The sequence below is a fragment of the Ictidomys tridecemlineatus genome, chromosome 3 (assembly GCF_052094955.1).
Source record: "Ictidomys tridecemlineatus isolate mIctTri1 chromosome 3, mIctTri1.hap1, whole genome shotgun sequence".
Classification (NCBI taxonomy): domain Eukaryota; kingdom Metazoa; phylum Chordata; class Mammalia; order Rodentia; family Sciuridae; genus Ictidomys; species Ictidomys tridecemlineatus.
This window is the reverse complement of record NC_135479.1, coordinates 97,038,254-97,052,886: the sequence shown is the minus strand read 5'-3', so window position 1 is coordinate 97,052,886 and position 14,633 is coordinate 97,038,254. Positions and strand designations below refer to the sequence as shown.

The window sequence follows — 14,633 nt, the reverse complement described above, 5'->3', positions numbered from 1 at the left end:
AAAATCTCTAGGACATCATTAAAGTGGAAAACACAATAGAGGAAGTGCCATGGGCCTCCCGTGTTTCATAGGTAGAAATCTATGTTCTTCTCAATAGGGAGTATATTTCTACTCTGTATCTTTGAGGGGAGATCCCATTTATAAAAGAAATGAATTTGATCCATTGTACATTGTTGAAATTCCTCTGGCAATAACAGTGAAGTTAACTATTTTCATATTTTATGGTGATTGTTTATTAACTTCTTTCTCTTTACCTCCTGTTTTCTACTCCGTAGTCTGTTATTCGACTGATTGAAGAAGCCAACTCTCGGGGTCTGAAAGAGGTCCGATTTATGATGTGGAACAACCACTACATTCTCCATAACTCATTCTTCAGGAGAGAAATAAAAAGGAGACCACTTTTCCGCTCCTGTTTTATTATGCTTCCATATTTACAGTAAGTGTCCAATGGAAAGTCTCGTATAAATATACTTCTGAATGCCAGTGAAGCATTTTAAATTAAGTATCTTGGTTGTTACTTCTAGAATGTGAAATTCTGAATTATTCTTTTGATTTAAATCTCTAATATATCGAGTTTAGGTAAGCTACAATTAACATTGAAAACAGGATGTATCCTATTGGATTTTTTTAAAGTTGAGAAGCAGAGTTGGCATTTTCCTCACAACTAAAAGTAATGATGTTTGGAATAAGGCAGAGAGTTTGCATTTCTTCAGGGAAGATTGAGTTTTCCTTTCCATGAGGATCTCCTTTGATGTTTCATGACTACTTCCTACCCCAGATTCACCATCAGCATTTGGGTAGAGTCCCACAAGGTGGTGATCTCCATTCTTTCTTCCTTAAGTGAATTTCAATTGGAAAAATTCACCCTTTCAAATAACTTGCTTTCTCATTTGCTAAATAAAGCATATTTTCTTAAAAATACTAAAATTTTATGTCCTATATCCTAAGAATGTAGTCAACTTTCTAAATTGTAGATAAGATCTTCTTCCATTATCCCAAGTGCCATTTCTTCCTCCCCTTGCCAGATATCCCATTGGCACATCTTAATAGGTACCACAAGATGGGCATGTTACCATTAGTCTGGCCATCTTTGAAAGTTAGTATCTCTAGGAGATCATATACTCAAATGTATCCTAACATTAAAAGTGATACTAGGTTTATTTGATTTTATTTACTTGGAATCTAGAATATTGTTGGTTGGTTTCATCCCATCTTTTAGGTGAAGGTGCTATTTTTATATTCCTGTTGTTTTTATTTCAAGCCCTGTGTTTTCCCAAAGTCGTCATGATAGAATCTTGATCTAATTCTGGGATTGCAAGGGGAATGTTGAAAACAAAATACAAATACCTAACCCCTGCAATGTCAGTATTCATAAGAAATTTAAAATGAAACCAATTTTAGAAATATATATTGACTTTGGTCAAGTTACTGCTTTCTGTGCAGTCCAAATGTGAAAATTTTTATTTGTGCGGGTTTTTTTTTTTTTTTTTGATGTTGTTGTTGTTGGTTTGTTTCTTGTCCCCTGCTCCTTTTCTTTTTCCTTTTAGAACCAGTAAAAATGCTATTTCTGGGATTTCACCAGCACAGTTGGAGCCAGTGTCAGCATGCAATAGTTAGAAACAGTGGTCCTCTTGGTGAGACAGTAGAACTCATTAGTAAGACCAGCAGCTTGGCCTTGATGAGCCAGTTCAGCAAGATTTGTAGCTTCTATGTGAGGGTAAAAATGCTCATTCAAGTGCTATGTTTTGGGAAAGTTTTAATAAACAGTGACAGTCCATTTGTTTCAATCCTACTATAAGCAGTTATGAAATACTTACTTTACATTTTAAAGTATAAACTATAAAGTAATACAAGTAGTTGGGGAACTAAAGCTACAAAGGCTTTACTGTATTTATAATATTGGCTTAAAAGAGAACAAAAAAGTTACTGTCCCTTTTTCTTTTTAAAATTTTCTATTTTAATCTTCCTGTCTGAATCGGTGATAATCAAGCATAAAGTAAGAAGTCAGCAAATGAGTGATTAGGTAGATGCTTCAGCAAGAAAAGAGCAGAGGAACAGCAAGTTCACCAGAGTGGAATGGATAAATCCAACAATCCTGTCTGCCCTCGGGTCAGGGGCTGCTGGACACTCAGACTAGCCAAGCTGAGAGAAGATGAGGGAGACTGGTTCTAAAAACAGATTCCAGGAACAAATTCCAGAGGCAGTGGTCTTAGCCAGAGAGAGTTTTATTTTGTCCTCTGCATTTACATGTTATTAAATGCAAAGGATCAAAGAAAAACAGGTGAAACAGGTCAAAATTGTCAAAGAATCAGAGATAGTCTTAAGAATTGGAAATGTGGACTGGGGCTCAGTGGTAGAGCACCTAGCATGTGCAAGGCCCTGGGTTCGCTCCTCAGCACCACATAAAAAAAATTAAAAAAGAAAAAAGAATTGGAAATGCTAGGATGGGGAGGGAGACTGACTTCATTTATTTTCTACAAGTTCAGCTTTTTTTTTTTTTTTTTTTAAGGGGCTTCCCTGTTGCCTTTTTAACAGGGCTGATAACAAGAGCCAAGGTGGTTAAAAAACAAACAAACCATCAAATCTCAGATTTAGGGTATGCTTGGGGATTCATTTCTTGAAGCTGAAAGGATATTTGTCCTGTGCAATCCCCTCATGATCATGAGAAGGCCTAATACAGTTTCTTTGACTCCTCCCCGCAAAGAGTAAAATGAGCTAATTTTGATTTCTTTACTGAAGTAAGTTTGGAAAATGTCTTTCACATTGGGGAAGGGAGAGAAGGAGAGTGATAAAAGGTGACCCTTGGATTCTGAAAACCCATTTTTAGGAGGCCCTTGAGTATTAGTTCAATACAGTTTTAACTTTGCCTCTTTCAAGAAGGCTGGTACAGCACTGTGAAGCATGCAGTATATCATTGGAATTCCATGAGCTGAATAGAAACAGCATTGTCAGAAAATACAGGTGCATTTGTGACTTTGCTTAGTATGTTTTTTTAACCTACAAGTAATTAGAGTGTAGAAGTCTATCAGACATATGCATCTGTGTTTTAGTCCAGTTAGGATGTTATCTTGTTAAAAGTAAGCACCTATGGGCGGGAATGGATGCTAACCACACATAGAATCAAATTTAACATTTTAAGATATACAAGGTTTATTTGCCCTGGCTCATCTTCAAGAAGTAAATAGCAAACCTTTTAAGAGATATGTGAAGTTCTCATTTTATGGAATGGGTTTTTGGGCAGGAATTGTAGCAGAGAGAAGAGGAGCATTCTCATTGTTAGGTTTTCAGTACAGGCTGAGACAGTCTGTAATCTTTCTTGGGCATAGTGTTTGGGGGAGACTATTACCTTCCCTCTTCAACCCAGAAACCTTTGTTGTGACTTCAACCTCTGACAATAGTGGAAAACCTGGTGGGCTGGGACTTAAACCTGTAGAGAGTAGGAAGAGAGGGGCTAAAAATAAAGGGCTTACATTCTGTGCTTTCCTGCTATTCCTGTAGAACAGTGATAGCTTTTTAAGGAGTTACAGACCTTTGAGATTTCAATTAAAGCAATGGGACCTATATTTAGAAAAATGCACCAGTGGAAAATGGGTCATGGTACCAGAAAAATGTACCTCTACTGAGGCTCCAAAGGAATCTATCAGGGATCTTGAGAAAATGCCCCAGAGGATAAGATCTGTGTGCCTTTTGTCATGAAAGTGGAGATGCCAGCACCACTTTAAATCTGTCCTGAACTTCACGCACCTGAAGGATTTTGCCCTGTATCTACTTACTCAGAACTCTCTCACAAAGGGACTTGGAAGCATAACTGCTTACTTGACCAAGGTGGGACTGCAGAAGGCAGTTAGTTATGCATCCATAGTTTTAGCTGCTGCTGCTTTTTTTTTTTTTTTTTGGTACCAAGGGTCAAACCTAGCCGTACTCAACCACTGAGCCACATCTCCAGCCTTTTTTATATTTTATTTTGAGACCGGTTCTCACTAAGATGCTTAGGGCCTTGCTAAGTTGCTGAGGCTGGCTTTGAATCCCTGGTCATCCTCCTCCCCCAGCCTCCCCAGCTGCTGGGATTACAGGCAAGTGCCACCATACCTGGCTTAGTTTTAGCTTCTTAATGAGCCATCTCTTAACTGTGAAAATACTATGATACAGTAGTAGTAGTGAGAGGCAGGCGCATGGAATTGGGATCCTAATACCCATCTATCACTTTCTAGCCTTTTAAAAAAAGTATAAATTGTGAAATATATAGAAATGGAAAGAGTCTGAGTTTAGAAACTGCACACAGGCATGGATTTAAATCCTCTCTGCTCTTTGGTAGCTGTTTTAGGGCAAATTATTTAACCTCTCTGAACCTCAGTTTTTGTTTTTGAAAAGTGTGGATAACTAAGTGATCTTGCAGAATTAATTGTGACAGCAATACTGTATAAAATGTTTGGTGACCATGATGAAAGTGAGGGTGATGGTAGGATCTGCTCTTGGAGATGAGGTGCACGTTCACACACAGCTGTAGCCTCTGTGTCATAAAGCTTCCTAATCCCTTTGGCAGACATGGCTTCCTTGTGACAGCACTGTGTGTGAAGGAGTGTGACAGTACCCTGACTCTGAGACGGTCTCAGGGTCAGGATTTCCTTAGTTTCTGTGTCTTCCCTTTTTCTTCTGTTTTGAAGAGAATTGGCTACAAAATGATAGAAGTTTAAGCATTTAGGCAGGGGTAAGTAACTTATCAAAGCTGCTGCTTATCTGAAGTCATCCTTCAAAGTAACAACTGAATATAAAGGTTCTAGGATATGCTTTCTAGTCTGGGTAATTAGCGCCATCTTAATCGCACCCAAAGCTATGAATTTTGAATATGGTGGTGGGCTTTATTATTTATAATCTTAAAAAGTGAGAGAAATTTCAGATACCTGTCAGCTTTCAGTGTCTATTTCATGATTTTTCTTTTTATTCAGAAATAAACCCCCTTTCATCATCTGCCCAACTTGTTTCCCATCCAACACAACTTTTAGTGATAATCTCTTCTGCTTGGTATAAGCAGAGTTCCAATAAAGCATACAAATTATCATCACTCCATAGAATCTCCCTTGAAACAAAGTTTCTTTAACCATATAGAAAAGAGGATTCCAGGAGGATTCAAAAGCAGAGATACTCATAAATTGGCCCTTGCTTATTTGCCCTGCAGCAGTACATTCCAGAACTTCTCCACAGGGAGGAGGCCAGGAAGACGCTAATAATAGGTTATCCGTGTACAGGCAGTGGGGTGTGTTTGTTTTTGTCTTTTCTTTCAAATGAAGAATATTTTTGTTTTTTAAACAAGCATTTAAGCCATACAAGTTATAATATAGAGCACTTATAATGTGAAATGTATTTATTTCTGGCTGTTTTACATGAATGTTCCTTCTCCATCTTAGGACACTTGGTGGAGTTCCCACTCAGGCTCCTCCACCTCTTGAAGCGAGTTCATCATCACAAATCATCTGCCCAGATGGCGTCACCTCAGCAAACTTTTACCCTGAAACTTGGATTTATATGCATCCATCTCAGGACTTCATCCAAGTGCCTGTTTCTGCAGAGGACAAAAGTTACCGAATCATTTACAACCTTTTTCATAAAACTGTGCCTGAATTTAAATATAGAATTTTGCAAATATTGAGAGTCCAAAATCAGTTTCTTTGGGAGAAATATAAAAGGTGAGTCAGAGATGTGAAAAGTTCCCTGAGAGCTTTTCTTGATGTAGCTAATATCAAGTGCAGAATGTAATAAACACCTACATATAATTTAATGTTTGTATTTTCCCACATATTATTTCACATACGATCCATAACAAACCTATACATAGGATTATTACAAATTACATTTTGCAGAGAGGAAGGTGAACAGTAGTAAAGTTTGGCAATTTTCCCTAGGTCACACAGCTAATAAGATGCAGTACTAGAGTTTGAACCTGAGCAGTTGAGCCCCAGAGTCCTTGCTCTTAATCTCTATTGTGCTGCCCCTCACTTCAGCAGACAAGCTAATGTAGTACAAAGGGAACCTGTGCAGACTGAGGAAGCTCAGACAAGGAAGGGAACCTGAGGAATGTAAAACACAAACTAGATTTGAAATGGAAGAGAAAGCAAGTGGTTAGTGAAGAAGGAAGTATAGGAACTTTTCTGGAATGGAAAAGCTCAGTTTAAACTTTAATATGATCTTTGATGGCATCTTGCCCTTGATACCTACATTAGTACTTTTCTTCCTTGAAATCATGAAGAAAAGTGTGCAAATACATCATGTTTATTAAATTGATCTCTATTTCCTTCTGATTTATCTGTTCACTTTTTACCTTAGGAAAAAGGAATATATGAACCGGAAAATGTTTGGCCGTGACAGAATAATAAATGAGAGACATTTATTTCATGGAACATCCCAGGATGTGGTAGATGGAATCTGCAAGCACAACTTTGACCCTCGAGTCTGTGGAAAGCATGCTACAATGTTTGGACAAGGCAGTTATTTTGCAAAGAAGGCAAGCTACTCTCATAACTTTTCTAAGAAATCCTCCAAAGGCATCCATTTCATGTTTTTGGCCAAAGTGCTGACTGGCAGATATACAATGGGTAGTCATGGCATGAGAAGGCCCCCTCCTGTCAATCCTGGCAGCGTCACCAGTGACCTGTATGACTCTTGTGTGGATAATTTCTTTGAGCCTCAGATTTTTGTCATTTTTAATGATGATCAGAGTTATCCTTATTTTGTTATCCAATATGAAGAAGTCAGTAACACTGTTTCCATTTGAAAAACCTTGGTACTGCTAAATTATTTGATATGAACTCAATCCAGCATTTGTAGCAGGTTTTGAATGGATGGGACTGGGTAGGGAACAGCATTGGACAGTAATAGGGCACTTTTCAGACCCATTTTTTAAGTGCTAGAAAATGTAATTTTTTTAAAAAAAGAAAAACAGATTTTAAAATGACCACTTATTGTTTAATTATTTACTAATTGTTAGTGTACTCAGTGTGGAAAAGACTAAAGATTGCATACTCTCCATTCACACTTGTACATATAGGCAGCAATATTATTAGAAGCATTTGGAAACAAAAGAAAAAGAAACCAACAGCTTAACTAATCAAATGCTGCTTGGGTCTGATAGTAGTTTGGCCAAGTCAGATGGAGACTATGAGCAAAGTGAGGATTATTTCTTACACTGATAAAACTGACTGGAACTGATACTATCCTGCTTATTTCCATCCAGAACATCACTACTTGGGTATAGTATAAGTTCATAACATTTTGGTGGCTAGAAAGAAGTTCTTATTTCTGTCAGCAGGATCGAAACACATCACTCATTAAAAGACTATTAATGACTTGAACTGTTCTGCAGTTTGCCTGAGAATTCAGAGTTCTGTTTAGAGGAAGTTTAGGAAAGCAGGGGAGAAAAAAAAAAGGAACCATTTGAAAATATGTCACCAGCAAAATTTTTCATTATCTGGTTATATAAAATAAGATTCTTGTGTTAACTTCAGCATTGGGAAACTCAGTCTCTTCCATTGTCATCCACCTTGGTTCTAAGGTGTTGGGCCGCTAACTGGTTAAAGCCAGTGTTAAGGGTTAGGAGTATCGCCTTCTTGGGGGTTCCAGACCTGGTGCCTTCCTGGAGGTTTCAAGAGAAAGGAAGTACATCTGTAACCAAGCCAATAAGTTTTATTACTGTGCTTTGCATACAGTAGATTCTCTGAAGTACTTGTTGCATTGAAATCACTGTTAAAGGTGGCAGTCTGCCCTGTGCCTGCCTTGCTGGGTACAGCTGGGTCCCCTGGCTGGCTGTGTCCTACACTACTCAGTTAATAGAAACACAAACTTGGAATTGTGCCCCAGCCCAGCTCTGGAGCACGGCAAGGTGAACAACATGCTGCTGTTGCCTCAACTCAGAGACAGCAGCTGTGCTTCACCTCAAGCAAAGCAAATCCTGCATCTTTACTAGAGTGGCAGTGGTTGTTCACAGAATTCACCACAGAATTCCTTTAGACACCAAGCTCTCCTAGTACATTCATGGTTATTTCATTTACTTAGGACTTTTCAGGAACCTCTGTGTTATTTAAAGCAAGATATAGCTGTACTGACGTCTCAGTGAATCGCCTGTTCGAGCACTTACAGGGCTTCCACACAGCTATTTATTTTGCCCTAGTTGACCCTGTTTGCTGTATTGGCACGAAACAGGCAACTGTGGCAGCTGTTCTTTCATTTAGTTATAACTTTAAACCAGTGATTCCCAATCTTTTCCAAGTTAAGACACCTTACCATTGCTTATTTGATTTTATGAAACCTGTTCCTTTTTTTCTCCCTAAAAGAAACAAAAGCTTTATGACATATTTATTTTTTTAATAAAACTAAGCAAAAATAAAAGTATGGTAATTCTTTAAAAACTTGTTGTTTTGTTTCCATTTACTATGCTTGAATTCACCACATAGTTGGTGATCTGTGAATGCTGGCTGGCTGGCTATTGGGTGGTATGAACAGATGTGTGATTGAATGACTGAACAGACCTATCAGAACATGCTGACTGCCCCGGATATCCACAGAAAGTACATTAATATCAGCAATCAGCATGAGAAAAACATGAGCCATTGTCCCCTTCAATTCTGTGAAGAAAATATAAAAAGGAATTGTGGACTCTTTGGATTTCAGCAACTTAAGGTCATCTCATGGTATATGGGAGCCCCTCTGGTAGGACTTTACCCTTCACCATAATGCTTAGTTTTGCAATAGCACTGTATATTCTAAATGAGAATAACAATCTAAAGTTTGAAATGGTTATATGCATTTAAAACATACTAAAAGGTATTTGGTAACTTCTACCAGCACGACTATAATTTACATCATTTTAAGAAAGCTGGAATTTATTGTTCATTTAAACTTTGGCTAAGATTTCTAGGAAGCTGGGCACAGTGGCACCCCCTATAATCTCAGTTGCTTGGGAAGCTGAAGCAGGAAGCTCACTTGAACTAGTTTAAGAACAGCTTGGGCAACATGGTGAGACCCTGTTTAAAAAAAGTTTCTAGGAAAAAAAGCCTGAATTCCTTGAGATAAGACAGACCAATGTTACAGTTCTGTAGTTAAGATTCCTTTGTGTCTTAGAATTAAATATTGGGTGCATTAGGATTAATAATCTAAAACCTGATTGTGTTTTCTGTTACCTGTTTGGTTAAGTAAATGATTATTTAGTGATAAAAATAAGCATTAGGTTCTGAAATAAGAGGAATCTTTATTTTACAACATCCAAAAATGACTAACACCCAGTACCATGCTGTCAGTTTAATGTACTATATCAGAATAGTGTACTGCTAGTTTGAATCAAGGGTTTGTTTCATTTAAGAAAAGATGATTATAAATGTGTCTAGCTCTTTCCTTAGTTGGAATTCAACTAAGGGCATTCCGTACAGCACTTTTCCTGGATTGTAACCCACAACACTCAATTTTATTGCAAATATTTGATCTTTGAACAACTTGAGCTCTTCGGTTACAACTATACCACAGTCTGGGACAAATCATAACCTTTCACATGCTGTTTCTCATCTCTGAAGTAGACTTCTTAAAAAAAGACTGATAGTAACATTCAAACTTCAAGATCCTTCAATGCAAAGGTCTTCTGTAAAGCGCTTCTTGAAACAACCAATAGCATTCATTTAAAAATTAAAATCCAGGTACATTTTTCTTAGTAGTTTTGGGTTTCAAAGACCAAGTCTTCTGGTTTATAGATCTGAGTGCTCACTGCAGGCAAGTTAGTGGTGTGCAGTGTGTGGGTGCTTGCTCTCCACCTCTGGAGCTTGCTAGCCTGTGTTCCTCGTGGGCTGTAAGTATGGAAAGGTTTCACCAGCATTGTTGGTCTTGTTTCATTGTTATAAGTCCTTGAATATTTTTTGGGAGACTTAACTCCTCTGTAGAACTGTCAGATGGCAGCTCTTTTGAAGCTTTAATCCTACATGAATGGAAGTGTTTGTGTTAGAAATGTTTCACAAACGCCTGCTAAATTCTTCAAGCCAGTGGAGCAGTGCCCAACCATTTTAAGTATGTCAGAATTTCACAGACCTTCATGACAGTACTTGATTGTGACCAAAAGCTACTAGGATCTGGATGCTTCTTTTTAAGCAAACTAAGTATGTGGAACATACTTAGTCTGGAGACCTTCAGTTCTCTTGATGTAAAGATTCCCATGTGCTTCAGGAGTTCAATTAGCCTGGGAACCACTGGGCTTGACTATTTCTATTGGCAAATTCAATAATTAGTTATTTCTCAATTATTCTTCAATCTTAAAATAGTCCTAATTAAATTAAATAGTTGAGAGGGTCATCCACATGTTCAAGAGCTGCTAACCCTTACAATACTTAGCAAATCTCAAGTGTAGGAACTGTCATTTGGTAGGTCCTGTGTTCAGCAGTGGAGCTGTGAAGTACTTCACAGTACACAAAGAAAGGCCTTTTAAACCAATGAGTGACAAGAGAGCACAGAACAGATGCCACTTGACTACATGACAGGCATTCAATAAAAATACATTCCCGTGCACCCATCAGTTTATAAATTGTTTCTTGATCATCAGTGACAGATTCTGGTCCCCAACTCAGATTTTGCTGACAAATCCCCCTTGAAGTTTATGCATTTTATAGTATTTCGTTCGAGAGCTTGTCATGTTTTCTAAGCTGGGTCCAGTTAAATTTAGGGGTAACAACCATAAATTTAATTAATGTTGGTTTCAGTGATTTCAGCCAGTTGAACCCAGTGTTTGAATTTCAATTCTACCACTTAAAAATGCGGTTGGATTTCTTCTAACTGCAAATTTCTTCCAATAGGACTATAGATTTTATGGCTACAATTTTCTAAAGCTACAGTTTTAGTTAGCTTATAGGCATGTGCAAGTCAGTGCTCGACAAGGAGTGGGATTGCAGATTTTGTGAATCATTACTCAATTTTTGATAAATTACTGTCATTTATCAGAAAGTGCAGCTAAGTTACAGCCTGTCCAAGAAAACTCTTTACACAATTTTAGTACTTGGCTTGCAGACAAATTGAGAGAAAGCATGTAAAGCAGCACAACGTCTGGCTCATAGGATACAATCAGATTTTATCCCATGGTGGCAGGAAGAGTAGGGTAGTAAACTGAATATGGCTCACAAAGATGTCCAGAGCCTGTGTTGGGATCCTGTGTTACCTCATGGCAAAAGGGCTTTACATATGTGATTAAGTTTATCATCTCGAGGCAGGAGATGACAGGTCCATTTTCTTTTGGCATAGTAAAATATCCAAGACTAATTTCTAAAGAAAATATATATATTTAGCTCAAGATTCTGGTGTCTGGAAGGTTTAAGATCAGGCAACTGCCTCTGATCTGGCAAAGGCTTCTTGCTTTGTCATGTAGTGGCAAAAGCAAAAAGAAAAGAGGACTTGTGCAAAGAGAAGAGGGGCCAAACTCCCACCAGAATTAACCGTCTCCTGGAAAAAGTGGATCCATTCACAAGGGCTTCATCTTGGTATCCTCACACCTTTCAACACTGCCACATTGAGGACCAAGCCTCAAAATGAGTTCTGGTGGGAAAATCATTCAAATTGCAGCAGGGGATTATCCCATGGGGCCCAGTGTTGCCACAAGGGCGCTTATGAGCTGAGATTGGGAGATGCTGCACTGCTGGCTTCAGAGAGGGATGAGGCCACTAGCCAAGGAATGCAAGTGGCCTCCAAAAGCCATAAAAGTAAGGCAACAGATTCTGCCTGAGCCTGGAAGGAGCACAGTCCTGCCAGCCCCTTGGTTGGAGGACTCCAGCCTCCAGAACTGTGAGAAAATAAATCCATGGTGTTTTAAGACTCAAGTTTGTGGTAGTTTGTAACAGCCATAGTAGGAACTAATCCAAAGGGGGCTGGGATTGTGGCTCAGCGTAGAGTGCTCCCCTAGCATGTATGAGGTCCTGGGTTCAACCCTAAGCACCACATAAAAATAAAATAAAGTTATTGTGTCCAACTACAAGTAAAAAATAAATACAGTAGAAGCTAATCCAAGTAATAGGAATCCTATTATATTGGAGGATTATCAGGAATCTTCTAACATAAAGTCATAATAATAATTTAAAAAAAGCAATACCAATGTGTAAATTTCCCAATGCTTGTTGGGAAGGTGAAAGGGTCTGTGAAGTCCCAAGGAAGTAGTGTACCAGTGGCTCTGGGCCATGTACTTACCATCACAAGAACCTGCTGCTGTCTACACTGTATGCCACTTTCATTCAGTCCAGAAAATTGAACCCAAAGTGTCTCTGATTTGTTGTTACTTGAGACGTCCAGGTGCTGCTTTTCATCCCTCTTTCCACTGCAGCCGTGCTCCCGACTACAGGAAAGCATTCTTGCTTTTTAAAATCGGATTTCTCTTCCCTCTGTGACCTACATTAGACCATGTTCAGTATGGGAAGAAACTTGAAAGCCTCTAGGAAGCGGTGCCTTGGTGGCTGGTGCTGTTTGTGAAGCCATGCCACACCACTATGGCAGCAGAGGAGCAGGAGACTGCTGTGAGCAGGTTCCTGCCTCTGCCCTGGCACACTCTCCAGCTGAAGGGCAATCCTGGCCCTACTGTTCTGGTTCAACAGAAACCTCTCATCCAGAGCCAGAGTGGATGGAAACCAAGTGGCTCCAGTGTGGCCAATGGTCAGTCTCAGTAGGGTTCAAGCTCTCTGTCACAGAATAGCCACAGACCCAAAGGAGCCAATAGGGGCAAGGGATCACTTATCATGATTCTTAACCCCATTTTTCAAGAGTTAGAGTTGTCTGGATAGAGCTGGGGCTTCCCAAGTCTATGGAGCAGGGAGTTTTCTCAGGAGACAAAGGGAGAAAATAGGTTGGACAGGGTAGAACAAACATTCAGAATCATGACTATGTGCTCACCAAGCTCAGACCAAGTCAAATCCAACGAGGTCAGTCTGGCTTTGTGGAAGCAAGAGATCAGGAGAGAGATAGGTTTTGTTTTCTCCTCTCTCCAGAAATGGGCATCTGGTGAGCAAAGAGTTAGAAAGACGGGGAAGACGTGCCTATTTTGTAGAGTCACCACAGGGCCTTGGGAAGGCTGAAGAGAAGGCAACGATGGTTGTTTGGTGGTGATGATGTGGTCCTTTGCATTGGTGGTGACTGATGTTGATGGTGTAGGGCTGGTGTTCATGGTCAGGGTAGCCGTGTGGGTCATAGTGGTGGTGATGGTCATGATGGTATTGCTGCTGCTGGTAGTGATGGTAGTGGGGAGGGAAGGAACTACAACTCCTAGGGCTGATCTTGAGAAAAGGGGATAGTAAATCTTTTATTGTCCCAGTTCTGCTATAGAGACTCCTATGGGAGAAAGGAAGTAGACAAATTTTGACCTTGAGCCTTGCCTAAAGAATTCCACCAGGAAACTTTGGAGTCAAAACAGAAAAACAGTCCAATCAAAATCTCCTATTAATTGATTGTATTTTGCTTAGGAAGGCGTGTTAATGGGCTTCTTGATTTTGAAAGTGACTTTTTTGTTCATCACCTCCAGATTTATGGACCAGGTCAGGTCAAGCTCATCCAGCTCCTGGAGTGCTCTTCACTTGTGTGTTGAGTGGTACCTGGAGAAGTCTGGTGCCCGGACAGCAGCTAGACTGAGGGTCCTGACACAACATAATTGCCTGTCATGGTCTGAGAATCTGGGCTGGACTACACGTTCAGCAAAGATCTAAGAAGGCAGGAGTCTTTCTGAAGGGACAGCATCCCTCTCAACATCATGAAGACAGGCCGGCCCAACACTGGCCAGCAATGGACAGCAGCTAAGAGCTCAGGAAAAGCATTGTCTGATACCTCAGAGCTAAACTCTTTCCAGTGCTGAGCTGTCCTTGGCCTGTGCTATCCACAGATCTTTGTGAAGTCTTGCGACAGCCTGGTGTCTTTGGTGCATTAAGGAATGCCTGAGAGGGGTTATTGACTTCTCCTGGGGTCCTGTGGAGAGGGACCAGACTGAGCCTGCAGATGACAGTGAACTCACCCAGGAGAGGGAATCAGGCATCCACTAGGGAAATAAAACAAAGCCTGCTCTGGGGTGAATGTGTCCTCTCTCTCCCAAATTCATGTTGAAACCCAATCCCCAGTATGTTGGCGTTTGGATGTGACCAAGTCCTGAGGGCAGAGCTCTCACTAGCGGGATTAGGATCTTCATAAAGGAATACTACCTGTCCCTTCTGCCAGGTGAGGACACCGTGAGAAGACACTGTCCTGTGACTTGGAAGAGGGCCCTCTCTGAATCTGTGGGAGCCTGGATCTTGGACTTCCCAGCCTCTATGCTGTGAGGTTCGGCTCTCTGTTGTTTATAGGTCACCCATGCTATGCTGGGTGAACAGACTAAGGTGAGTACCTTCTATAAAAATCTGAAGCATTATACTGGCCTTCCCATGAACAAGTGGGAGAGAAGGAGTCAACCTCCTCGATGGGGAGAATGTTGTAGAGAGGAGCCCTGCAAAGCTGGAGAACTTGGAGATACTCAGGTACTGTGATAATACTTACTGACACTTAATAAGTCTGAATTGACACCTGCTAAATATGAACAATGGACTAGGCTCTGTGCCAGAAACTCTTGAGCCTTATCTCAGTTGTCTTATCTCAATTTACAATTAAGAAAA

The 14,633-nt window shown here is 39.9% G+C and overlaps 1 protein-coding gene across 3 annotated transcripts in view; it reads left to right on the top strand.

The window, feature by feature from the left end:
* The window catches only part of Tiparp (TCDD inducible poly(ADP-ribose) polymerase), a 29,569-nt gene extending 21,170 nt beyond the window's left edge, over positions 1 to 8,399 (top strand). For all 3 annotated transcript variants that reach the window (XM_078043519.1, XM_078043520.1, XM_040269956.2), the window contains 3 exons: positions 276 to 436; positions 5,406 to 5,684; positions 6,322 to 8,399. In XM_078043519.1, the coding sequence (XP_077899645.1) occupies positions 276 to 436; positions 5,406 to 5,684; positions 6,322 to 6,769 (888 nt within the window). In that variant the 3' untranslated portion in view covers positions 6,770 to 8,399. The remainder of the gene's footprint in view (positions 1 to 275; positions 437 to 5,405; positions 5,685 to 6,321) is intronic.
* Positions 8,400 to 14,633: the final 6,234 nt, after the last annotated feature.